General features: G+C 42.6%; 1 protein-coding gene across 4 annotated transcripts; it reads right to left on the bottom strand.

Moving 5' to 3' along the window:
- Positions 1-4,536: 4,536 nt before the first annotated feature.
- LOC310832328 (uncharacterized protein) lies at positions 4,537-26,592 on the bottom strand. 4 transcript variants are annotated; one of them, XM_083714022.1, is made up of 12 exons: positions 23,069-23,125; positions 21,906-22,159; positions 19,054-19,175; positions 17,240-17,285; positions 16,590-16,627; positions 15,848-16,494; positions 12,687-12,792; positions 11,548-11,694; positions 10,520-10,580; positions 9,778-9,944; positions 8,031-8,132; positions 4,537-6,733 (listed from the first exon to the last, which is right to left on the bottom strand). In XM_083714022.1, exons 2-12 carry the CDS (start codon positions 22,156-22,158, stop codon positions 6,611-6,613), a joined length of 1,812 nt encoding a protein of 603 aa, XP_083570148.1. In that variant the 5' UTR covers position 22,159; positions 23,069-23,125; the 3' UTR covers positions 4,537-6,610. The 4 variants fall into 4 exon arrangements, with proteins under 4 accessions (XP_083570148.1, XP_083570147.1, XP_083570149.1 ...); XM_083714021.1 differs by lacking the exon at positions 23,069-23,125 and adding an exon at positions 22,272-22,481; XM_083714023.1 differs by lacking the exons at positions 8,031-8,132; positions 23,069-23,125 and adding an exon at positions 26,434-26,592.
- Positions 26,593-27,294: the final 702 nt, after the last annotated feature.

The following is a 27,294-nucleotide window of genomic DNA, read 5'->3' on the forward strand; positions in this document are numbered from 1 at the left end:
ATATTGGGGGGGGGGCAAAATCTTATGGAAAGGTTAACTCATGATCTACGCAGGGCTAAGGGTCAAGTCAAATCTGATGTATCTGAAACAGCACATCCCCAATTTAATACTTCAGTTATGCCACTGTCTAGTACTCAACTAGGATGCGGGTGGCGCTGTGGGTTAAACCACAGAGCCTAAGGACTTGCCGATCAGAAGGTTGGTGGTTCGAATCCCCGCAACGGGGTGAGCTCCCGTTGCTCGGTCCCTGCTCCTGCCAACCTAGCAGTTCGAAAGCAAGTCAAAGTGCAAGTAGATAAATAGGTACCACTCCAGCGGAAAGGCGTTCTGTCTTGGTGTGTTTCTTAATGTTCCCATAATTACCCAGTTTTGCAAAATATCAATAAAAAGTTTTTAAAAGCACACACACATCTATTGCTGGAAGGCCACAAACCAGCAGGTTTCTCTTTTTCAGTATTCAAAAAAAAAAAAAAGTCCCCCGATTCTTTGAAAAAAAATCTGGTAACCTTAGCCTATGGTCCTTGTGGCTTTCTTGTGAACGTGCCCTCTCATTATTTTCAGTGAAACTGCTCCCAGTATAAAGGTGAGTCTGTACTCCTGAGATTACTTCCCACATAGGCCAGTCTCCCCCAGTCCCATGACATCTTCTTTTGTTCTTGGGAGAAGCAATGCTAATCCCAGCAAGGTGTTTGAGCCACAGCCTTTCAAGTGTAATTTGAAACTGCCTCTCCCATCAATCCTGGCTGATGTTTTTGTGCCCAGATTCTAATCAACAGGAAGATAGGCCTTTCTTTGTGTTGTGTTCTGTTTCTTGTATTCAATAAGAAGAGGAGCCTGGCTGCTAGATCAGCCCAGTGGCCCAGCTAGTCCAACATCCTGTTGACACAAAACCAGCCTGATCCCTCCTCTGGGAAAACACATAACAGAGGCAAGCCTCAAAATGGTACTAAAAATATGTGAATTGCCCCTGAATTGCTCCTTATTTATTGAGCTTTTGTCTCTTGCAAGTGAGTTGTCAAATTGCTTGTTTTACAATATATCCCTCCTAATTCAGCACTTGCTTTATTATCACAAGATTTGGCCCCAAACTCCATCCTTCCTGTTCACAGCAGCTAGACTACCGGTAGTTATTGCCCAACGATGGAAGGAAACATCTAATATACCAAAAGAGGCTTGGGTTAACAATATCTGGAGAATGTCTCACATACCATCGGTGACTAATCAAGGGCATCTAAAAAAAAGATACCTTTGATACAATCTGGTATCCCCTTTTCTCTTTTATTGAAGAACAAGATATTTTAATATCATCATCACAGAGGTGTCTGTGGGGGGGGGAATATATTCATTGAAAATGTTAGCTTTTCTTTTCTTTTTTTAAAAAAGGAACCTATCTGTTTGTTAACCCTAGCACTAGAGGTACCGGTAATTCTCTAAATATCCCTGCCACTCTGTAGACTTTCTTAATAATAATAATTATTATTATTATTTATATGCCACCACCTGATTGGGCTGCCCGGAGACCCACAAATTTAGACATTTTCGGGGGGGGTTGCCCAGGATTTTAACTGATTTTATATCTACTGCTTTTTGTATTTTTACTGTTGCTACGATAACTGCTTTTGTTTCTGATAAAAAAAAATTTCCCCTTCCAGTAGCTCCTTAGAGACCAAGTAAGTTTGTTATTTGTATGAGCTTTCATGTGTATGCACACTTTTTTCTGATGTTTCTGATCTGTTTTTATATTTGTTTTATGGATCTCTTTTGTAGGCTATCTTGGAAATCTAGATTAATAAAATTATGGGGTTCTTTTTAAAAAAGTAATAATGCTTGTTTCATTCTGTTATCCCTTTTTTTCATGATAGCAAAATTACACTATTTACCTCCAATGGAAAGGAAAGGGAGACAGAGCGAAAGAAAGAGAGAGAGAGAGAGAGAGAGAGAGAGAGAGATGAAAAAAAATTAGTAAAGCGAAATTAAATAAGGAGCAATTGATCCCTTAGCTGTACAGACTCAGGAAGCTAAAAAGCAAACAAACCACAACAGCACAACTTGCAAACAGGTGGCTTTCGATTAGCATTATAAGGCACCGTTATTGAAAGGAACTTACTTTTGACTAGGTATTATAATAAGAACTTGTCTATGAGGAACAGTATTCTTAGTTAAGATTATTGTTGCGTTTATATCCCGCCTTGCCTTCAAGCAGCTCCAAGTGGCATGGAAACACAAGTCTTCTCCCCATGTTATCCTCACGACAACACTGTGACGTAGCTTAGGCTAAGAGGCAAGGATTGATCCAAATTTGAACCCGGGACTGCCCAGTTCCTAGTCCAACACTCTAACCACTCCACCACACTTCCTCTTCTAGTTAATTCCACATCTAGCAGGAAAGGAAATGCCTTTGCTGTGCTAAAGAGGTCCAGTGCAGAACCAACCTAACGGCACCCATAACAGCTGATTTTTCATCTAGGCTGTAAACCTGACTTTACAGAAGTGATGTTACACACACACACACACACACACACACACACCAGTGAGTTGTGAGTAGAGCCATTTGGCAATGCCTAACAGCCATCTTTCACATTCTTTGCAGTTAAACAACAGGCCTGCCAAGTGCTGGAAATTATAAATATTTATTGAAGGTGAGGGATGGAGGAAATGGATTAAGCTCCCAGATATTCTCAGAAAAAAGTCTGTTTGTTATAGATTTCACAATGATTAAATAATGCACACAAACACACACACACAATGATTCAAAGTCTAACTTTCATAATCCACTAGAGCAAAAAAATGTTTCTCACTGTGTATCACTAGGCCTATTTTCTACAAGTTTCTTTTGTGAATTCATTGCCAAGATGATTTTTGACTTTTATACATATCATCCACAGCCAGCCTACAAATTCAAAATCACTAATACAACCTCACTGTGCACACATAGAATCATAAAATTGAAGAGTTGGAAGGGATCCCGAGGATCATTTAGTCCAACCCCCTGCAACGCAGGAATCTCAACATGTGGTCCCCCATCCAATGCTTAGCTTTGCAAATGTACTAGCAGTTTTATGTACAGTTTTATGTACAAGTGCACCCTAGGACTGCAGTCTTTTTTTTTAAAAAAATAAATTTTTATTAAATTTTTCCATAAAAAACTCCAATTATATCAATTTACACATCACCTATTTTAGCTTATTAGACCTCCCTCAACTTCTCTGACAATCATTCGTAGTTCAAATCCTATCTTCACATTCCTTAATTTTTATATTGCCATTAAATACTATATTTCTATCCTTATTTGTTTTCTAACAATATTCCTTGTATTTTCACAAAGCTTCTTTAAAGCACACTAGCGTTGTACACTCCTCACATACAGTTTTCAAATACTCCGTAAATTTTCCCCAGTCCTCAAAAAACCTGTGATCCTTTTGGAATCTGATTTTCCCAGTTAGTTTATCCAGTTCTGCATAGTCTGTTAATTTTGTCCTCCATTCTTCCAAAGTCGGTACTTCTTCTTGTTTCCATTTTTGGGCCAACAATGTTCTTGCTGCGGTGATTGCATACTGAAAGAGTTTACAGTCTCTCCTATTTATGTCCATTCTTGTTATTCCCAGCAGAAAGGTTTCTGGTTTCTTAACAAAGCTATATTTTAGCATTTTCTTTAGTTCATTATATATCATCTCCCAGAATCCCCTTACTTTCTTACAATCCCACCACATATGCATGAATGTACCTTCTTTCTCCTTACATCTCCAACATTTGTTACAAAAATACATTTTTGCTAATTTTACTGGTGTCATATACCACCTATATACCATCTTCATAACATTTTCTTTCAATGTAATACATGCTGTAAATTTCAGGTTTTCATTCCATATTTTTTGCCAATCATCCATTTCTATGTTATATCCTAAATCTTTGGCCCATTGAATCATAACCACTTTTACTTCCTCATCCATTGTATGCCATTCCAACAGAATTTTATACATTTTGGAAATTATCTTACAATCATTATTAACAATTTCTGTTTGAAATTTTGAGTCTTTTTCTTTGTACCCTTTTTCTTTCACATTCTTTTTAAACATTTCACTTATTTGATAGTAATGCAACCAATCATAAACATGTTCTTTTACTCGTTCGTATGGTTTTAATCTCCACTTCCCCCCTTCCTTCACCACCAAATCTCCATAGGTAATCCAATCACTTCTCATATTAATTTTTTCGACACCTATAACCTCTGATGGGGATAACCAATGTGGGACCCCCATTTCTAATATATTTTTATATCTGTCCCAAACTTCCAATAACGATCTCCGGAAGATATGATTTTCAAATGATTTATAGCCCTTTTTCTTTTCTTTCCAGAGGTACGCGTGCCATCCAAATCTGTTATCAAATCCTTCCAAATCCAGGAGCTTTGTATTTTGTATACAAAGGACTGCAGTCTTGGAATCCTGATGGACCATTTTTAGTTGCTGATTCTGGAGGAACTACACAGCCATATGCGCAAGATGATTATTTCACTGCATTTGGAAGAATGTGACCTTTTAAAAATAGATATATCCTTTATTAGATCATTAAAGCATTGACAACCAAAATTCCAACTACTGACATAAAAAGTAACTATTAACATTGCAGCAAATTAAAGACAGCACAGGGTAGTACATTAAGCTTATTATTCCAGAAATTACCAAAAAATGCCCATCTTTCCATAAACTTAGTGGATTGATTTGCATGTTTTCTCTTATAGTAGGTTGTACATTTTATGGTAGAGCGTGTACTTTTAAGTCAAAAATCATCTGGAGTCATTAAAACAGCAGCAATCTTCAATTTCAGTCAACAAAACAGTTCAAAGAAAAATAAACTACATGGAAAAAACCCCAAACTTTCTCAGCACTATAATCGAAGTGCATTTACAAATATTTATCATTTATGAGGTTCATCTTATTATACACAATCTTTTGTTTGAAAAAATACATTTCCCATTGAAATCAGTGGGAATACTCCATGTTTACCAATTGCGGGATATATTCAATTTGCTTTTTTTTTTTTTAATTACAAAACATTATTAGTATCGTATTGCTCCATGTGTAGCAACTAATGAAGTTTCACAGAAACCACTAACTTAAGAACCAAAGCTTACTAAAAGAAAGGGCAACATTTGGAACCGGACGTAGAGCTATGAGCAAGTTGTTGAACAAAGAGGTACAGTGCAGGTCTTGGTGTGCAGAGAGGGAGAGAAGGGGAAATCTCAAAGTGGAATCACTGTACACAGTATCTTCCAGCTAACTTTTGGCTATCATTAAACAGATCTGGCAGGTGTTTGTATTCCCTTGCCCCCCAAAAAACCTGTTTGACTTGCAGAAAACAAAAGAAAGCTGTTTCCACTACATGGGAAATGAGCTCTCTTAAAAAATTATTGCCCAACAGGAGTCTTCTTGAAACTTCTCTCTCCCTCCCTCCCTCTCTCTTCTCTCACACACAGCAGGAAAAAGTGATACCAGCTGATTGACAGGCAGACCAAGATTGGCCCATAGGCTGGAGGTTTCCCATCCCTGTGCTGGGTCCAATCAAAAAGATCCATAAATATAGGATGTCAGAACAATGGCTGCAATTCAGCTCCAACCTCAAAGGATTTCAGCACAATGAACTTTGGACTGGATTGTGGCAGATGCTAGGTAGATTTTAGATTTCACTGATTAAAGAGAGAGGAAGGAAGGAAGGAAGGAAGGAAGGAAGGAAGGAAGGAAGGAAAGATTCATGGTGCAAAGGAAATTGCACCTGTTGAATTGAACTGCAGTCTACAAAAGCTTGTGCCGTATTAAATGTCTTCATCTTGGAGATGGTACAAGAGTTTGTATGCATGTTTGTTTGTTTACATAATACTGTATCGAGAGCTTTCACCAAAAATTCAGTGTGCAGAATTATGGGGGAGCAGTTTTCACTCAGCCTTGGTGAAATGCCCAGCTCCATTTGTCCGGTTCCAGATTCGTCTGTGCATTTCTTATACATACTCAAAACAACCTCCATAAACTTTGATTGCATTGATAAGCAAAGCATTGTGGCTTTGCTGAAAATACATCCTCAGATCAAGGGTGGCTTTGTTTTCCCCAGTTCACGCCAGAGATAAAACGCAGGTGCTCTGCCAATGAGATACAGAAGCCCTCCCTCTGTAGGGGACCAGTTTGAATTTTTGCATGGCAATAATCTGTGCCTGCTCCATGGACCACCATCCATTAAGGAGCATTGTCTCCTACACTTGATATTTTGAGAGCAAGGTTATTTAAGGCAGGGGAGAAGACCTCAGAGCTTCTCTATCTTGATACATATGGCTTGGGGAAATAGCCTTTGCCATCTATAATCTTCAGTGCTCTTCCACTACAATTTTTCTGAGGACATGAATCCAGCAAAGCCCAAGCCTTCACAGGTTCAAAGACTTTTACTGTCTATTTTCAAGCTGTTCTTCCGCCAACAGCCTGGCAGAAATGGCACTCCAGATTTCTTGAAGTCCATCGAGGCATTCCGCGGGCTTCAGATCATCAAGTATACAAAGCCTGAAACACATCTGATGTATCAGCAGCCAGTGTTCTAGGAAGCCCATTGCTTCCTGGTGTGCTGTTTACATTGCACTCTCATGGGAATGGTTGAGGAAACTTGGAAAAGAAACCATTGGTGGCTCCACATCTTCTCCTTGCAAATACAGAAGGGCGATTTCATCGGGTCCAGAGAACAAGCTGTAATCCTGGACAAAGCAAAAGTATCAAATCAGTCTCATTTCCTAACATGAATCTTAGCAAAGCTGTATTGACGGAAGAATCTGCATTTCCTAAGGATCTCAGCTTTAATTTAAAAACAAAACAAAAACAAAGGGCATTTCTACTTTTGAAGGTTGCAATGATATACGAGGCAGGGGGCGGGTACTGACTAATGAAACCCCCAAAGCCCCAGGGGCTGTTGAAGAAGACTCTCAGGGGCAAAGGTGGGACTTCAGTGTCCCCTACAGCCTACTGCCAAGGTTTGCAACAGTAGCTGGCTGTGCCAAATACAGATTGCCTGGTGCTTTGTGACGCCATGTATTCACCTTCTCTCCTGCCCTCAATCCCTAGAGTTATTTTGCAACTTCATTAGTGTGATCTGGGCTTAGAAAAAAATAACAGTGAGGCAATGTGTGTATGTTTCATTTAATTAAAGGATACAAATTTTTGCATTTTTTTTTTGTAACTGTAAGTTTTTAAGCTCTGTCTAAAGTTGTTTTTTAAACTGTTGCAACCAAGCATGGGAATTTAGATACAGCGGTACCTTGGGTTAAGAACTTAATTCGTTCCGGAGGTCTGTTCTTAACAATGAAACTGTTCTTTACCTGAGGTACCACTTTAGCTAATGGGGCCTCCCGCTGCTGCCGCTGCGCTGCCAGGGCACGATTTCTGTTCTCACCCTGAAGCAAAGTTCTTAACCTGAGGTACTATTTCTGAGTTAGTGGAGTCTGTAACCTGAAGCATACGTAACCTGAAGCGTCTGTAACCCGAGGTACCATTGTAGTAGTAGTAGTAATAGTAATAATACAGTCATACCTCGGGTTACAGACGCTTCAGGTTGTGTTTTTTTGGGTTACGGACGTGCCGAAACCCGGAAGTACCGGAACGGGAGCATGCGCAGAAGCACTAAATCACACTTTGCACATGCACAGAAGCGCAGAAGCGCAACCCGCGCATGCACAGACATGGTGCTGCGGGTTGCAAACGTGCCTCCCGCACAGATCACGTTCGCAACCCGAGCGTCCACTGTAATAAAGAATTACGTTTTCCTTTAAATGATGCAAACTGGAACTGAGTTTCTCCCACATTCCTACTCTCAAGTAGCAACAACAACTGATTATTTATGCCCCACCCATCTGGCTGGTTTTATGACTGAAAGCTTCATTCTCTTTCCTTTCTGCCTGTCATCCATAATACTTAAGGACCACACACACAAAAACTCGCAAAGCAACCAATCCTCTTGCAGTCTACCTGCCACCCTTTTCACCAACCCAATAGAATTACCTGCTGCCTTTGGGGCCTGTGAGTTTGGAAAAAACACATCAGTTCACTATTTTGCTGGACTTTTGCAAAATAATTTGAAACTCGACTTGATGAGTTTGTTCCCTGGGAAAAGAATAAGAGGATAGTCATAGTCCCCTGCTTTGGATACAGCTTTTGCGTAGACATTATGCTTAGAAGAGATCCCAGCAAAACATGTCAACGAAATAACATACGTGTATCAAGAAGACTATCTCCGGAACTAAGAGCAATTTAATACATGGGTTCCTAGCAGAGTCGCAGTGTATCCTATTTTAGGAGAATAGCTGGTTTAAATGCGCATTTTACATCTGACTTCCTCTAGTAATGCTTTCTTTTGAAAGATTTAATATAATTTGCTTTGTCAACTTTGCTGTGTTAAATGTTCGTTCTGTACTTGATTTTGAATGTATATTTTATGTTTGACTTCCTTCAGCAGTGTTTTATTCCAGAGGGGTTCATTTGATGCTTTAATGTGTTGTAAACTGCTTTCAGATTTCTTAAAAATATAAAGCAATATAGAAATGAAAGGAATAATAATAAAAACAAAATAGGTCCACTAATTTTAATGGGTTTGATCTGAGTAGAAGTTACCGTATTTTTTGCCCTATAGGATGCACTTTTTCCCCACCAAAAATGAAGGGGAAATGTGTGTGCGTCCTATGGGGCGAATGCAGGCTTTCGCTGAAGCCTGAAGAGCGAGAGGCGTCAGTGCGTGCCGACCCCTCTCGCTCTCCAGGCTTCAGAAAGCTATCTGCAAGCCTTGGGAGCCTGCGGGAGTGCCTGCCGGGCTCGCAAGGCTTGCGGGCAGCAGCCTGCAGCTTGAAGCTCGGGGCGCGCTCTGGAGCGCACCCCGGGCTTTGGGCAGATATCGGGCAGCCCCACAAGCTCGGGGGACAGCGGGGAGGCGCTTCGCACTCCCGCTATTCCCCGACCTGGTTTGGAGGCTGGCAGTGAGGAGAAGCAAGCTGCCCCACTGCCAGCCCCACAAGCTCGGGGGACAGCGGGGCAAGCCGCTGCCCCACGGAGGCTAGGGAGGCTGTCCCTGAAGGCAGAAGAGGGAGACGGAGCGCTCCGTCTCCCTCTTCTAGCTTGGGGATGGCTGTGCAAAGCCTCTGCAGGGCAGCGGAGTGCACTGCCCCACGGAGGCTAGAGAGGCTGTCCCTGAAGGTCCCTTTTGCTGATCCCGAAGCCCACGTCTGGGGGGGGAATCAAAAATTTTTCTTTGGTTTCCCCCCCAAAAAAACTAGGTGCGTCCTATGGGCCGGTGCGCCATATGGGGTGAAAAATACGGTAGTTAGCTACCATCCACTATTTCCAAATTTGTATCTATGCACATGATTTACCAACACCAAATTTATGCCAGTTGGCACTCTCTTTTGTAGTACAATCATACCTTGGAATCGAACGGAATCCGTTCCAGAAGTCCGTTCGACTTCCAAAATGTTTGGAAACCAAAGTGCAGCTTCTGATTGGCTGGGTTTGCGGCATTCGGGAGCCAAAACGTTCGAGAACTAAGCTGTTCGAAAACCAAGGTACGACTGTACCACAAATCCTTTTTTTAAAAAAAAGTGTGGAAAGCCTCTGACAGTTGGCAAAACTCTCTTTTCTGATAGGAGAAAGGATACGAGTGAGCAGAAGGGGAAAGACCTGGAAAGAAAAAGACCCTACACCCACTCCAAAACCCTTCATAAAATCAAGCTACATTTCCGTTTGAGACCAAAGCACTTACTTGCTCCCATGGGTTGGCTCCCATTTGTGTCAAGCACTTGATGCCACTCAGGATCTGATCCTTACGGAGGTTCAGAAGCTTCCAGGTCTCAGCCGAGAGATGGCGGCTGTCCGAGTCCATCGCGAGAGTGCAGTGAGCCAAACCAGCGCACTGTATTGGCGTTAAGCCTGTTTAGAGAGGAGCAGAAAGGAGCATTAGACACTGCAGGCCAAACCAGACGTGTGCTTAGCATGTAGCATGTGTTTTGCTCTTTATTCGATAATTACAGGCATGTGCAAACCCAATTCACAGTGCGGAAAACAACAGAGTGGAGGCTCGTATCGTCACTTTCTCACTGTGGTTGGAACAGAGATCCCATCTCTTTCCCTGTGTGCTACTGGGAGACTGAGGGAGGGAATATCATTGGGAGGGAGGGAATAGATATCCCCCCCATCACACACACTGCCTTCCCATGTAAACATTGGGCTCCCCCATGTCTGCAGTTAATTAAGGAAAAGCAAGATATGTGGTTGATTTCTATCAGCCTTTCTCAACCTGTGGGTCCCCAGATGTTGTTGAACTACAACTCCCATCACCCCTAGCTAGCAAGGCCAGAGCTGAAGGATGATGGGAGTTGTGGTCCAACAACATCTGGGGACCCACAGGTTGAGAACCGCTGTATTAGGTGCATGCCTTGATTGACAGATTGTATCCTAAGAGGCAGGAAGAGAGTTCCCTATCCTCTCCAAACTTCTCCACATACCCTGATTGTCAGTTGCGTCTACATCAACGTGGATGCCAACTTCCTGACAGCATTTCAAGACCTGCCATGGAAAAAGAGACGAGGCTACTTTAAATATCCTGACGTCAGGCTGCAGTAAGAGTGGGCCAAACAGCTGCAAAAGGATAGGCATGGGCACATCTCTCAAGTGTTGGTTTCTCTCCATTTCTCATTTTTCTAATCTTAAATTTAGGTTGCATTTCTGCAGAAAGTTGCGATTTTTTATAATAATAAAAAAATGTACAAATTCACCAGTATTTAGTGCAAAGCTCTCATAATAAACACATTTTTGTATACAGTTTTGACATATATACATGTATATTTCTGCAAGCAGTTTCCCCAGATACCATACATTTCCAACAATATTTTTATTAATATATGCATTTATGCACACTTTACTTTCACACACACACACACACACACACACACACACAAACAATTTTGTACACAGTCCTTGGCTGGAGAACTTCATTGCAAAATTCAGAGTGGTGGTAATTTTGAAGCATGGCTATGCTTTAGTCTGCATATTGTTTCAAGTACAGTTTAGGTAGGTTTGGGTTTAAAGATGACCTGGATTAAATTTCTCCCCCATCCCTACCTCAAATTAATAGACATATAACCCAGCCAGGGGGATGCGGGTGGTGCTGCGGGTTAAACCACAGAGCCTTGCTGATCAGAAGGTCGGTGGTTCGAATCCCCGTGACGGGGTGAGCTCCCGTTGCTCAGTCCCTGCTCCTGCCAACCTAGAAGTTCGAAAGCACGTCAAAGTGCAAGTAGATAAATAGGCACCACTCCGGCAGAAAGGTAAACGGGGTTTCCGTGTGCTGCTCTGGTTCGCCACAAGTGGCTTAATAATGCTGGCCACATGACCCGGAAGCTGTACACCAGCTCCCTCGGCCAATAAAGCGAGATGAGCGGCGCAACCCCAGAGTCGGCCGTGACTGGACCTAATGGTCAGGGGTCCCTTTACCCTTTAACCCAGCCAGGCCCCACTTTCAAACTCTACTTACTTCCAAGACTCTCAGATAACCCTTCTCAGCACAGAGGTGCAAGGGAGTCTTCTCTGAGCTGTCCCTCGCGTTTACATCAGCCCCCAGAGACAGCAGGTCGCTGGCAATAAGATGGTGGTTCTTTTGAGCTGCTATGTGCAACGCAGTCTTTGAAGGATTAACAAAAAAGATGGGGAAGGAGAGATAGAAATTTTGAGCTATCCACAAATGAGAGTGGCACCTTGTCACTGTGTTGTTAATATCGCAACTGCTGCAATTTAGCAAGCAATAATCTTTACATCCATTCAAATTGAAGAGAACATGTGCCCCCCTGCTCTTCTAGGATGCTGCTTGTTATGTACTGAGTTGAATAGGATCCAAAATGCAGCAGTCTGATTGGTCCTAGAACAATAGGATTTAGAATGCAGCAGTCTAATTGGTCCTAGAACAATGCAGCAGTATGATTGGTCTGCAGGAGCCACCCAATCCAGCTCCAGATGGAAGTGAATCCACAACCTGATTAGCTTACAGGAGAATTCCAGAATTAGCCAATCACCTGCAGCCCATTGTGTAAATAATGTATATAAAGCAGATACTTTGGGGGAGCTTTCATTCCTCCTCCCACTATGAGCTGAATAAAGAGCATGAAATCCACTCTCGACTGAGTATATTTCACTGCTAGACTACAATTCCCATCCCATCTCCTGATCACTGGCCACGCTGACTGGGGCTGACTGGAGATGAAGTCCTAGCATATTTTGACAGCCACAGATTCCTCCTCTCTGCTTGAGGCTGTATGAGGTTTCCTACCACTAGTAGAGGAACAAGTGCAAGAGCAGTTTCAAAAGCTGGCTTTCAGTTAACGTGAATTAGCGTTTGGAAGCATGACCTAGAATAAAGTAAGATCCGCCATTCCATTTCCCCTTATGGGCTCCCTCCCCTTGCACCTTAAGACACTTATCATTCACAGACAAGCGAAAACATTCTTATTCTGTTGACCTTTTGGGGATTAGTGGACAAATGGTTTCTGCATTTTTTAAAAATGAAGCTTGCAACTTTTCACTAATCCCCCCCTTTTTGCTCTATTTCATGTGGTCCATTTCTATAAAATTACCGACAGCTGCCCTGCAAACAGCCTTCTGCTAAAAAGCAGCTCGTACCTGTTTTGCTGCGTTCTTCCCATCAAGTCTGTTGAGATGTGCAAACCTCCTTGCCAGCGCATATGCCAGCGCCCTTTTCCCCTGAGAAACAGCATTGTGAAGAAGCCTGGGCAGAAGGAGAGAGAAAACAAGAGGAGTTTTGGTTTGGTTTCAGAAATGCCACAGGTGGCTTTTAGCCCTCCAAGTGTCCCTATTTTCCAAGGACAGTCCTGGATATACAGAAGCTGTCAGGGTTTCTGATTTGATCCTGGAATGTCCCTCTTTTCCTTAGGGCATCCCTATTTTCATCAAAGAAATGTTGGAGGATATGGAGTTATGCAACCCCAGAGCCAAGGAGACAAGTAACTATCCAACCTTTGGAAGACATCCGAAGGAGGCTGTATAGGAATTTTTTTTAATGTTTAATGTTTTATTATGTTTTTATATACAGTGGTACCTCGGGTTACATACGCTTCAGGTTACATACGCTTCAGGTTACAGACTCCGCTAACCCAGAAATAGTACCTCAGGTTAAGAACTTTGCTTCAGGATAAGAACAGAAATCGTGCTCCGGCGGTGCGGCAGCAGCAGGAGGCCCCATTAGCTAAAGTGGTGCTTCAGGTTCAGAACAGTTTCAGGTTAAGAACGGACCTCCGGAACGAATTAAGTACTTAACCTGAGGTACCACTGTATGTTGGAAGCTGCCGAAAGTGGCTGAGGCAACACTGTCATATAAGTGGGGCATAAATAATAAAGTTGTTGTTGTTGTTGTTGAATAAGATGCCCTATTTTCATCAGATAAATGTTGGGGAGTATGTGGTTTTGCAAAACAGAGAGAAACAGCAAGGGCGGAGAGGCTTGAAATCAAATGAGAGCTTCTGCTGCTGGGCAAATGTCAAAAGGATATTTTCACAGGCTCAAAGGAAGTTGCCTCCCACTGAGATGCTGGAGATTGAACCTAGAACCTTCTACATGCAAAGCAGATGTTCTTCCACTAAGCTATGGCTCTTCCCCAGATACGATCCCCACCCCTACTATTTGCAAATTTAACAAATAGTAACATAAGAAGCTGCTTTATGCCGAGTCAGCCCACTGGTCAATCTAGTTCAATACTGTCTACACTGACTGGCAACATCTCTCAAGGATTGCAGATGAGAAAACTCCTTCCTCCGCATGGAGATTAAAGTTGTGGGGAACTGGATTTAAGACTAGCAAAACATGTAACCAAAATGGGGGGAAAAACCCCACCCCATCCCCAGATATCTATCCAAGCCCCAATACTTTCTTCCTTGGAGGTTTTTAAGACAGAGGTTGGTTTGGTCATCTGTCATGGATGCTTTAGTTGAGATTCCTGCATTGCAGGGGGTTGGGCTAGATGACTCTCAGGGTCCCTTCCAACTCTACAATTCTATGATTCTGTGATACATAGAATCATAGATTCTATGGTATGTTGGTTCAAAGTTATTCAGTTTCAAAATAAAGGGCACGGCCTCGCTTTGACTCAGCTCTGAAAGGGGAAAGGGATTTTCCTTTATTTTAGATCTAAGATTTAGAAGCAAATATTTGAAATAGAAACATACACAATTCTACTGAAATGGCTCATAAAACGTTGCTTTGTTTTGTTCCGGTTCCAGTGAATAGGCCCTCTGAGTTCTCTGGAAGTCTCCTCCCTGTTCCCTTATCAGTGACCTGACGCTGCAGGATAACCTCCCCATTCAGATTTATGGCCATCATGTTTGAAAATAAGGAAGGAAAGAAAATCGATGACAGAGAAGCACCATCGGTTTCTGCCACTCTAAGAACAATGATAATGAGATATTGGTAAGTTGGCAATGAGAGGAATAGTAAAGCTAGTGGCTGTGAGGATAAGCGGAAGGCTTAATCCCCGACACATCTATAATATGGGGATAATAATAGAGAGTCACTGCCAAACAGTGTAGACAACGCTGAGCCAGATGGACCTATGGACTTAGAAGTTTCCTATGATATACCTGGGACATGGGTGGCACTGTGGGTTAAACCACAGAGCCTAGGACTTGTCGGTCAGAAGGTCGGCAGTTTGAATCCCTGCAACGGGGTGAGCTCCCGTTGCTCGTCCCAGCTCCTGCCAACCTAGCAGTTTGAAAGCACATCAAATAAAAAATAGATAAATAGGTACCGCTCCAGTGGGAAGGTAAACGGCATTTCCGTGCGCTGCTCTGGTTCGCCAGAAGCGGCTTAGTCATGCTGGCCACATGACCCAGAAGCTGTACGCTGGCTCCCTCAGCCACTAAAGCGAGATGAGCGCCGCAACCCCAGAGTCGGCCACAACTGGACTTAATGGTCAGGGGTCCCTTTACCTTTACCTTTAGTATGATATTTACATAAGAAAGCCATTGTCCTCCAGATCCAGGATCCCTTCCTTGGATGGTTTAAAACTTGAGTTTTTAAGCCACAGCATTTACTAAAATTCATTACCAAATTCTTCCCTTCCTCCCTAGTTATTGGTATTTGGCTTCAAGTTTGTTGGGGCAGGGAACTGCCCCCTCCTCACTTTTGTTTTGCATATGTTACTCTGAACATTGCAATGGACACTGGTCAGAAAGTAAACATAGACTCACAGCAGCTCTCAGGATACATCTGTGAACCGCAATGAAATGAAACAAAGGCCACGGGGGAAAGGTAGCAAGAATCATGGGGCGTAAAATCATTCCATCACCCAAGTTACAAAGGGTTTTGTTAAAAGATGTTTTAACTTTTTAAAGTATTGTCACCAGAAGGAAGAGGAGTATCAGGAAGAGTGGATTACCGGTAAATTTAATGATTATTTAGTTAAATATGTTAAGTTAAATTAACTGAAAATAGCTTGCAGATATTTAATTGGTTTAGGATTTTATTTATGTTAAGTGATGAATTAATATGTTTAATTTCATAAAATTAAGATTTAAGGATGTTAATGTTTAAGTTAAATTTTATAAGAATTATGATTTGGAAACCATTAAAAGGATATGCAATGAAATTCAACCAAGGGGGAGCGGGGAAGTCACTTAACAAAGTTAATAAGTGTAATTTTCAATAAGACTATGATTTATGTTTGTCTTATGTGTTTGTTTGTTTATAATACTGTGAAAACCAATATTTTTTTGGGGGGAAATAAAATAAAATAAAGTATTGTCAGGTACAAAACCAAACCACTGACCAACCTGTTTCCATTTCTATCCGGCATGAGCAATTTGTCCACCGAGATGCCCCTGAGCCGACTCTCCTCGCAGCAGAGCTGGAATTGGAAGAAAGAAATGGCAGGAGCCTCCTGCCCCATGGAAGACCACGCACTTGCCTTCAGACATCCCCTGCCATGCAAGGCAGCAGTGTCCTCTTCCCAAGTCTCTGGCAAAGCCTGCCCCAGGGGGTCGTGGCAGTGAGGCCTAATCTCCTTGGCAAAGCCTTGGGAACTCTCCCCAGGATGTTCAACAGACCCATTCCCCAGCCAGCATCTTTCTTCCACGCAGGTATTCTGGAACGTGTCGATAAGATCCAGACGTTGGTGCGTCTTTCTGCAATCAAATCCATAGGAAATCTCAGCACGTGGGTGAGGCAATGCGCCTGAAGCAGACAACGGCTGAAATCCGACAGGCTCCCAGCTGCTTCCCAGCCAGTTGCCATCTGGTTGTGAGTTGCCATTGGTTTCCCACCAGGGAGGCTGAAATCCCTGCGTCGCACCATGTGGGAACTGCATAGGCAACTGAGGCTCTAGCCTGGAGTGGCTCTTGTTCAGGTCTTCCTGAAGTACTTCGACTAGGATGTCCAAGTCCTCCGTGCTTTTTAAGGCTGTCTGAGCCTGACAGCAGTTCTTTAAAAAGAAGAGAAAGAAATGAATGTGTGAGGTCTCCGGTCTGATTTGCTTGGGAAATGCTGGCTACAGAAGAGCAAAAGTGTCCCACATACTTGCTTGTCATGCCTTTCTGAGCGAGCTCTTTTTTTCCCTGTACAGGAAAAAAGAAATATATAAATATCTATAGGTATTCACTTACCGAAACAATTAAAGCAACAGCTACTTTGGGATCTTGTACTTTGGGATCTTGTAGCTGTTCTATTACAAAGGAATTTCAGAAATAGACTGGAAAGAGAAGCTGCTGAATTGCAACTTATTACCAAACTTAAAACCATGGAGAGACCTGGTCTGAACAAAGACCTTGGATTCTTATCTCATTATACATGACAAAGCCATTTTTTACCTTCTCACCCCTTGCTTTTTCCTGTAAGACCTATTGCAGTCATTAAGAGTCGTCAACAGGCTCATCACAGCTATCTGCCAATCACCCATTCCCACCACCCTTCCGAGTAATACCCCTCCCCACCTTCTCACTATATAGAAGGGTCTGGTGACTTCTGTTTCAGTGTATCTGAAGAAGTGTGCATGCACACGAAAGCTCATACCAAGAACTGACTTAGTTGGTCTTTAAGGTGCTACTGGAAGGAATTTTTTGTTTTGACTATGGCAGACCAACACGGCTACCTATCTGTAATTAAAGCAAGGGTTTTTGCATGTAGGGTTGCCCCATACATACACACACAAGTTTTTTTCCTTTTTTTACCTGCTCTTCCTGAAGACCTTTTGGTATTTGCTTTTGCAGGTGTTTCCTATGGAAAGAAAAAAAAAATGTATGTGGGAAATTATCAACCTTAATTAAATAGATCAGACTCAACCTAGTGCCCTCCAGAAGCTTTGGACTATAACTCCCATCAGTCCCGGCCAGCACAGTTGTAGACAGCCTGGGATGTCTCATTGGCTGGGGCAAAAGCTGAAAAAAATGGCAGTGTCACAAGCAGGGGAACCCCTGTGATCTCAAGGTGATCCCTTCTACAAATCGAGCTTCAGTTGTAGCCAACTTTTATGTTCGAGAGAAGTAGCCCAGAAACTCACACTTTTAGTGTGTGACTCTTAGTGGAAGGATAAATATCAATACCGAACACAAAGTTTGATTCCCTGACCACCATACCAGCAGTACTAGAAAAGTGAACTAGGGTGTTTTCAGACAGGGTCATAATTGGTAAATGAGTTTTGACATTAAGTGGTGTATAAATTAATTTGAAGTTAATACTACAAAAACAGCAGCAAGCAATAATTTAGCAAAATGAGCAAGAGCGTAAGGGAAATATTACTGGCATGGAATCCTATCAGAGGTGATACCATCAGGAAGAAATAGGAATAAAAGGGTAGGAATTAGTCACCTTTTAGGAAAAATTATTACTGTATAGCATTTGGGGCACTTTTAGTGGAGAATGTGGTTGATTATTTGCAAGTATGGAAGAGTGGGAGACAGACAGGAATGACCTAGAGATGCAACAGAACCCAACGGGAAATTCTCTTGTGCAGACACCACTGAAATGAGCAGGCGCTGTAGGCCTTTCCTCCAATGATGCTTGTGCAGGAGATCTCCCCTTTGCGCTGTGTCTGCAGCTACTAATGCTCTTTATTAAGCACTCTTGACAATGTAGTGCTTGACAAAGGGCTTATATATAACGTGACAGCAGAGGAAGCCATATAAAGGAAATGCTGCCTTAGCACGTGTACACCCAGAAGATTGCTGTAGCCTGTGGGAAAACATCTCCTGCAAGTTGCAAACATCTGCTCCTGCCAACCTAGCACTTCAAAAGAACATCAAAGTGCAAGTAGATAAATAGGTACCGCTCCAGCGGGAAGGTAAACGGCGTTTCTGTGCGCTGCTCTGGTTTGCCAGAAGTGGCTTAGTCATGCTGGCCACATGACCCAGAAGCTGTACACTGGCTCCCTCGGCCATGAGCGCCGCAACCCCAGAGTCATCCGTGACTGAACCTAATGGTCAGGGGTCCCTTTACCTTTACCCCTGTTCTATGGAATGGCAAGAGGGACCCCACTATCTGCACTTTCCAGAAACAACTGAAAACGTTTTCTTTGTTCTAAGTGGCTAAATAAATGGGTCTTTGCCACGAGTGTCTATTTTGTACAGGCAGCACCGATTTGTATGGGGGGTTCCATTCCTGGCCCCCACGTGCGTTGGCAGAGCACACATAAGCCTGTTCTGCCCCTACACCTGCCTCTTCCAGGCCCAAAAGGACCCACGCGTCGGTAGTCATACATCAACTGCACATACCTAAAATGGTCTCCACCTGCACAGGATTGTTTTAGTTTTATTTTAAAGGTATCCGCTGTTTTTAATAAATAAATGACAATGATGAAAGGAAATGGGGCAGGAAGAACATGGAGTTAATTAATGGAAGGAAGTGTGAATCTCCATCTTGGGAATCATAATAATTTGGGTTGGCCACATAGCTTAGCAAAACAAGGGAAGGTGCAAGGGGCATCTCACAGTGGGAACAGCCCGATCTTCATTATCCTCGTGCTCAGGAAATGGGGCGAGTATCTTACCCTGACGTCACTGGACTCTGTCCCTTTGGAGAGACGGATTTTTCTCAGCAGTTCACACACCGGCATTTTTACCCTCACGCCCACATACTGCTTCTGAGGGACACCCACAGTCAATGCTGAACCTGGAAAAATAAATAAATCAAAAGGTGGTGACATGCATTTACAGAGGGCCTGCTCCATGCTTCTCAGCTGGTGTTCCCAAAGCAGTATATAAACACCACTGGATAAACCAATATTTTTTTAAAAAATAATAATAATCAAAATTTAAATAATTAAAAATGGTTTTTTTAAAAAAAACACAGCAACAACCCAGAACATAAACAATGGCACCTGATGTTCTGTGAAGCTGGGAATCTTTAGCAGAGTTCTTTTCCTCCTTGCTAAAGTACAATTCCTAGGATGCTTTGGATGGTAAAAGGGGCATGAAAGCAATTCAGGTTTTTCAGTATAGAGAAAACCTCAGAGTTGCCCAGCTATGCCCTTTGGCAGGTAATGCAATCATTTCTACTCTTGTGTGCATGTTCGGAGGAAAGTTTTGTTTAGGAGCCGTGTATTTCAGCATACTGGCCCTGCAATATGCTTTTATTTCTTTCACCTGAGTGGGTGATTGAAATACTTTTGCTACCATAGTGGATTCCGCCAACCTTTGCATATTCACTGACAACAGGAAATTCCTTGAAGTCCTGCCAATTTCAAAATGCTTGGCACTCAAAAGCCCTCCCATGAATAATGATAAGCATCTTATTAATCAAGTCTTCCTATCACTACCATCAACACTTCTAGGAACTGGTCATGGAGAACAATGTTTGGGCCCAGAGCCTGCCTGGAAAACAGAGCACATTGCAATCCCAGTTTGGGGATGGGCAAATCTGTCAATGTTGGTTTCTCATTTTCTCCCAATCTTAAGTTCAGTTCTCCACATTTTCACATCAGTTTGCATTTTAAAAAAAGTTTTAATGAAAATTCATCACTATTTTCAGGTGCATATCTCTTAATACACATTTATGCCATAATCTTGCCCCAAATACACATTTTTGCAAATCAATGTTTCCTAATAGAACACATTCCTGAATTTTATCCTCACCAACTGATGCATTTTTATGCCCCCAGTACCCTAGAATATCCATTTCCGTACATATTACCTGGCTGGAGAAACGCACTGCAAAAATTGGGAAAGTGAAGATTTTGAAGAATGCCTGTGCTTCAGTGTAGGTATTGCTTAGGAAAGTGTAAATTAGGTAAGTCAGCCTTGAAATGTGAACTAAATGGAATCTCTCTCCCTCATTCCTATCCTAGGATCTGGGACCAAGCTCTGTTGACCTGGAGTGGAGGTTCTGAGGTTTCTCTCAGCAAAGATGCATGAGGTTCAGGTGCAACTTTCCTCTCAAGATGTCTCAATTGCAATATTAAGGGTTTCTTTGGATGTTTGGGTCCTCATTTCACAGTTATTAGCTGCACTTGTCTGTATGGGATTCAATTCTTGTTATAGCCTTGAAAGGCTCAGCAAATCAGTAAATTTGGAAGTGACACCAAAAGTCATCCAGTGACATCTGAAGTGAAAATGTTTTATGAAGAGGGGTAGCATATTGGTCAGGAGCCTGGGCTGGGAGTTCTTTCACACTTCACCTCTGCTATCTAGCTCTCTACAAGACATATGCACACCACAGAATTAAACTGATTTAACTTCTATATCCTCATATTAGAGTGCTAGGAATTTTAGCTGCAGAGAGCTAGGAATATCTAACAGAGCATTCTCAGTCCCTCATGTCAAACTACAGTTCTCAGAATTCTTTGAGAGAATCCACAATGGTTAAAGTGGTATAAAACAGATATAAGTTTGAAAATGTAGAAACATCCTAGGTGTCTGTAAGCAAGCTACTCATTCCCACTCTCATGTCCTCTGCTGGAAATATGGGCTACCAAGGCTGACCAAACCTTTCCAGAGGGTTGGAAATAATACTGATACAGCGCATCTGAAGTGCTTTGAACACTGGGCTTACATAACATATTAGGATAATGGTGCTTTCACAATCAAAATCCACTTTGAGCCTCTTTCCTGTCGTTCGTGACGCATGTGGACACCATTAACATGGGGCAGAATGCAAAACAAAGCCGCAGTCAATTTGCTCGCCCCATCTGTCTAATGCAGAATGCAGGTGTACACAGTTCACTTCTGTGTTCTTCCAAAAACACTGCAGGAAATCCCCTTCACAGTGCTGGCCAACAGAGATTGCAACACATTTATATAGGAAGCTGCCTTACACTCCATAAAACCATCGGTCTGCCTAGCTCAGTACTGTTTGCACAGACTTGCAGTGGCTCTCAAGGATTTCTGGCACAGAATCTCTCCAAGCCCTCCCTGGATTTGCCAGGGATTGCGCCAGGGACCTTTTGCATGCACACCAGGTGCCCTACCCCTAAGCCACGGCCCTTCCCTTATATACCAGGGACACTTCCTATATACAGTGGACGCTCAGGTTGTGAATGTGATCCATGTGGGATGCACGCTCGCAACCCACAGTGTTTGCAACCCACAGCAGTGTGTCTACGCATGCGCAAAGCACAATTTAGCATTTCTATGCATGCGCGACCGCCAAAACCTGGAAGTAACCCGTTTCAGTACTTCTGGGTTTAAGTGGGTCCGTAACCCCCCCAAAAAAAATGCAACCTGAAGGGTCTGTAACCAGAGGTATGACTGAACTCAGGTCACTATCCTCAGGGAATTTCTCTTGCACACTAACATATATCGCAAGAAGCAGGTCAGAAATCAGTCTGTTTTCTTGCCTGATGAAATGACCGCAAATCATGTTGCATGACAGTATTCAATTATGCACAGAAAGGTTTCATCTTACCTCTCCTGGCAGGCAGCTCCTGAACCTTAGCTGGAGATGTATTCCAGGTAGTGGATTCCACACTGCTGAGTTCAGTTAATCCAGAGGCTGGTAAAGACGGGCTCTGTTGAAAATAGCTTTTGGGACTGGCTGTTTCCCCTGGCATAGGAGACCCGTGGCCCTCTGCATAGCTATAACCTTCCTTGGCACAGATATCTGGGCTGGCTGTCAATGGCTGGGTATCCGATTGAAATACTTTCACCAGTGCTTCCATCCTGCAGAAACAAGATTACATTCCCTCGATGAGGCTCACTTTCCTACTCATTGCCAAGGGTGCATGATTCCACATGTCAGCGCCATCACTGTGCAAACTAGACTCCCACTTACTGAGAGGAATTCTGGGAGGCGACCAAGCTTAGGTTGTCTGTTCCCCTATAGTAGAAGCTGGTGGAGGCAGCATCCTCTGACTTTATTTGCTCATGAAAGCAAGAGGGAAAATGTTTACAGGATAAAATCAATCTGGGTTGTAACCTGTCAGGTTCTGGAAGCCGTTTCTGGGTGTTTCAAAGCTGGTTCCCTGCCTACTTTTAAAAAAAGAAAAAGAAAAAGAAAATTTATACCCAGGTAACTCTGGATAGACGTCAGTTGTCAGTAAGAAACCACACCCTGTTTCCCAATTAAGCTGTAGAAGCAGCTGACTGACAGATAATGTAGGTGGTGAAAGGCAGAAAAACAATGCAAAAAACATAATTGGCAGCGGCAGGTAGCTAATATTAAACAGCTGCACAGAATGATCCTGTTAGCAGATTGCAAGGGGAAGCAAACATCTTGCACTCTGTTATACAACTCGTTCACCCCAGACTGAAACCTTGCAGTCTAAGGTACTGCTCACACCTCACGGTTTGCTCAAGGTCCTCAAAAACTACGTGCTCTGACTGCTTCCCCTCCACACACCTTGTTCCCACTAGAGGGGAACAACCTTCCCATTCAAAAGCACAGAGAGATTCACAGCTATCAGGAGTCCCCTATGGTTACCATGGTAACTATTCAGTCACTACTGCCTCAAGGGAAGGAACTAGGCCTCAAACCTGTCCTCTGTTTAATAAAACATTCTGCCTACAATTCCAGTTGTGTGAATATAGGAAGGTGCCTTAAACTACCAGGCAACTGGTCATTGCCCGCACCAGTGGTAGTAACCCAGTGGTCCTGTGCCAGTCAGTGGGCAGGGATGATGGGAGGTGAAGGTCTTCTCCATCCCAATGTGGTCCTGAATCTTTCCCCCTTTTAATGTGCCCCCTCCCCCACATTCATTGGATTTTTTATTTTTTTAAAAAAAGGCCAGTATTGCATTTGCACTTAGGACACAGCTGAGGGCCAGCAGCAGGGAACAAGTGTGCAGGCTGAACCCCAGAACACTTTCCCCCCATTGTATCGGGATGAAGGACCACACATATCTACTATTTGGGTCCCTGAAGCACAGATTCACACAAAGCGGCAAAACGCTCTTGCAGGTTATTAACAGGATTTTTATTTGAAGTGCATATGCAGAACAAAGGCACAGGGCGATCAGTACGCAACCTGTACACAGTAGTCAGGGTGCATCCCTTTATATAGATTTGCAAAATAGGGGGGCCACTAGGGGGTGCATTGGAAGATGGCCGACAATACCATCTCTCCGATCCACACGGGGTAATTAAGAGGCTGTTATGGGAGTAGGCAGCCTCCCTTGTTGCCCCAAGGAAATGGGGAACACTGCCCTTGCCTGCTGTGCCCATAAATCACCCCCTAATTCGAAAGAAGGGGGTGAGGGCCCTAGGCAGAATGCCCCCGTGTGGACCTCGGCTCTCCTGGACGTTGTCTCTGATCGCACACTAGTTGCAGCAATTTGGAATAATTAATTACAAAAGAAGCAAATGCACATATTTCAAGTGAAGAAGGGGAGTGAAGTCTGCTAATTTAAGTGACCTCTGCGAAAGAAGACGACGGATTGGAGAAACAGGAATATTTTATGATGAAGATACACCAAAGGCTGGGTATGTTGACAACGGGACTGAATGGGGGGGGGGGACCTTTTTTACTTTCCTTCTATGTGATTTACAAGAACCCCTCCTCATTAGAATCGTCGGTTGAACTGACCCAAGCAGGATGATTAAGGTCTGTGTGGAGATAAACTTTAACCAAAAGTATGCTTTATGGAGATCGAGAAACAATAAGAGCTTTTGGGAATGGCGCAGCAATTAATTCGGAGTCACCATCTTGCCAAAGGATTTATAGCCGGGAGGAAGAATGGACTTGTTTTCAGACTGCATTCCTAGTGAATCTCCTCAGAGGTTTTGAGAAAGGAGGCAGATTGGTGAAGATTAATGACGCTGAGACTGTTTTGATGTATGGAAGTGATGTTATATGGAGAACGTCTGGATATGGCTACTGGATAAAAAAATAACATCCACGCAGGATTACAAACTGTTCTAACCAGCTTGTGGAGATTATCCGAGGTCACAAAGAGAAAGGAAAAATGTATGAAAATAACAACAAGAGATGTGGAAAAACAATAAGAAAGGACTGGATAGTACTGTGAACATCATAAGGTTAGATTTGTGGACATTAAAACCGCAGTAAGAAGCAAGAAGTTGATTGGATCCCCTTCGGAACTTGAAATATGGGTACCCCCAACAAAAATTTAAAATTCAGCTGTGTAATTTGGAATTTATGTAATTTGGTTTGATTTGATGTGATTGGTCGGTTAATAAAAAATTATTCTTAATATATATATAGATAGATAGATTTGCAAAATAGAATACCACCTGATCTCTTGTAAGTCACCTGATTTCTGGGAAATCGAAACTTATAAAAAGTTCCTATATTACCATATAAGGTCTTGGTCTTCTCTCCCTCCTTCCTGCAACCTCCCTCATCCTGGTGTGATAATAAATCCTTGTTCTTTTGAGGCATCTGATCAAGGCCTGTATTTAAAAATGAGCTTAAAGATATATTTGCAAATGATTTTATGCCAGGCAGAAGACCAGCTGGCTAAGGACTTTGGCAGATATTTATCCTCCTGGACAAGGGCCCCCCTGATTTATAACAGGAGCCAAAATTCTCAAAGTTGTAAAAGGGAATTATAGGCTGGGAGCAAAAAGGTTACACTGACCCCACATGTTACAGAATACAATCAAGCTGCAAAAGCACTAATTAAGAGTTAGTAAATAGTAGAATTTATTGTTTAACAAAATTTAATACCATGTGCCTCCCATTAGAGGCTTTAGCCACATTTTCCTAAGGTTAAAGGGCAAGAGCTAATGGGAAAAGCAGCTGGCCAGGAAAGGAGGTGTAAATTGAAGAGTTTTACTTGAAAAAGCTATCTATGTTAATGTATGAGATTTGTTGGCTTAAATGTAATGATGCAAAGGATTTAGAAAGTAAGAAATGTTAGATTCTTATGTTAGATTCTTATTTCATTGATGGTGTGTGAGAATGTGAAGCCAAGATCTCTGTTTAAGACAAAATGTAAGACAGAATGAGCATCTGTTTTAGCCATCTATTTTGGAATGGAGGGGTAACAAGGGCAAAAGGTAATCTGGTAATTAAGGTGCCTTGTTGAGGCAAATGTAAGATATATGGCTACTTGTTTGCCATTTATGGATAGAAGGAAAGCTCTTTGTCTTCCATAAAAGGTAATAGGAAATGGGTGTATCTTTTATGATTGGTTCTAGCAAACAGCCAAAAGGAATTTCAACCAGGCTGATTGGACAGAGGCAGCCAAAGGAGGAGCAAGGGGGCTGGGCTGAGGAAATATAAGTGCTGGCCATCAGGGCTGGAGGATAGGCAGAGCTTTGGTAACCATATACCACTGTGCCTATTATTTATTTGTCTGACAAATAAATTGTTATTTTAATTTCTCTATTGCTGAGTTGAATATTTCATTCCAGCTAAGCGTTAACCACAAGCAAGGTGCTACACTTTATCTCTATCTGCCCAGGCTAGACATTCTAACGAGGGGCCCATTTGCAATGTAACATTTAAGCATGTCCTTCAATAATAGAACAATTATATTGTAATATGCTCCTTCAGGGACACATCCACAAAAAAATATTATCAGTTCTTCTTCTTATGAAGCAACAGTGCAATCTTACATGTCTTTGCTTTAGCAAACGCCTCCAAGGGTGTAAGGGGACCAAAGTTCTAGCAGCTGGGACTCTACTAAATTATTGAGTATTGTGGTTACAGATCACAAATTGAGCCACTGTCTTGAAAATGCCATATGCCTTCCTGTATCTTTGCAAGTAAGACCACAAATAACTAATCCTCAACATTTCACTTGCTCACACTGGTCTCATTTAAGTGCCCCCCTCTCTTCCCCCTTTCTCCTTCTCTCTCTCTCTCTCTCTCTCTCTCTCTCTCTCTCTCTCTCTCTGTATACACACATGAAGGAAGTACTGTTTAATAATAGAATAATAAAAAGGATAACCCCTGTTATTAATTAACTTGTGCATTTAACTCTGTCATAGTTTCTGTTATAGTCATGCCGATTTAGCAGAATAAACAGGACCTCCAAAAACGTCCACCACTGACTACTGTTCGGAACCTTCCAGGGTTTCTAGCAGGAAATACTCCCAGCCCTGAGGTGCTGTATGGCATTAGTGTTTTCAAAGAACTGTTAGGTGCTCAGTGCACATCTGCACCATCTATTTAAAGCGCATCTAACACACATTTAAAGCATATGACATCTCCCAAAGAATTTTGGGAACTGTAGTTTCCCCGGAACCATTAACAAACTACAGTTCCCATTATTCTTTGGGGGAAGTCGTGTATTTTATATTTGTGTTCGATCCGCTTTAAATTGATCTGCCCACAGATAGATTTGGTGGCCGTGTGAGAACAAAAGACAGGGTCCCCCCCCTCCCATGGCTAAGAAAACTGCCAAATTGATTGCAAGCATTTTTAATTTAAACCAGTGTGGCAGTTGAGATCAATTCTCTCCTAGGGGAGGGTGCAGGAAAGCAAGCATCAAAATGCAAGTGTGGCTGACTGGCTCCTTCTGTTGTTGTTTAGTCATTTAGTCATGTCCGACTCTTCGGGACCCCATGGACCAGAGCACCCCAGGCACTCCTGTCTTCCACTGCCTCCCGCAGTTTGGTCAAACTCATGTTCATAGCTTTGTGAACACTGTCCAACCATCTCATCCTCTGTCGCCCCCTTCTCCTTGTGCCCTCCATCTTTCCCAACATCAGGAACTTTTCCAATGAGTCTTCTCTTCTCATGAGGTGGCCAAAGTATTGGAGCCTCAGCTTCAGGATCTGTCCTTCCAATGAGCACTCGGGGCTGATTTCCTTAAGAATGGAGAGGTTTGATCTTCTTGCAGACCATGGGACTCTCAAGAGTCTCCTCCAGCACCATAATTCAAAAGCAT

The sequence above is a fragment of the Podarcis gaigeae genome (genome assembly GCF_964106915.1).
Source record: "Podarcis gaigeae genome assembly, chromosome: 15".
Classification (NCBI taxonomy): domain Eukaryota; kingdom Metazoa; phylum Chordata; class Lepidosauria; order Squamata; family Lacertidae; genus Podarcis; species Podarcis gaigeae.

What these genes read in the sequence shown, in the direction of transcription:
- LOC310832328 (XM_083714022.1), bottom strand. Translation starts at nt 22,158, where the DNA reads ATGGAAGCACTGGTGAAAGTATTTCAATCGGATACCCAGCCATTGACA. An exon ending in CCGGATAGAAATGGAAACAG is followed by an intron (nt 12,793 to 15,847) that starts GTTGGTCAGTGG and finishes CCTTCTGCCCAG; the next exon opens with GCTTCTTCACAATGCTGTTT. An exon ending in GAGCCAACCCATGGGAGCAA is followed by an intron (nt 8,133 to 9,777) that starts GTAAGTGCTTTG and finishes TTCTTTTCCCAG; the next exon opens with GGAACAAACTCATCAAGTCG.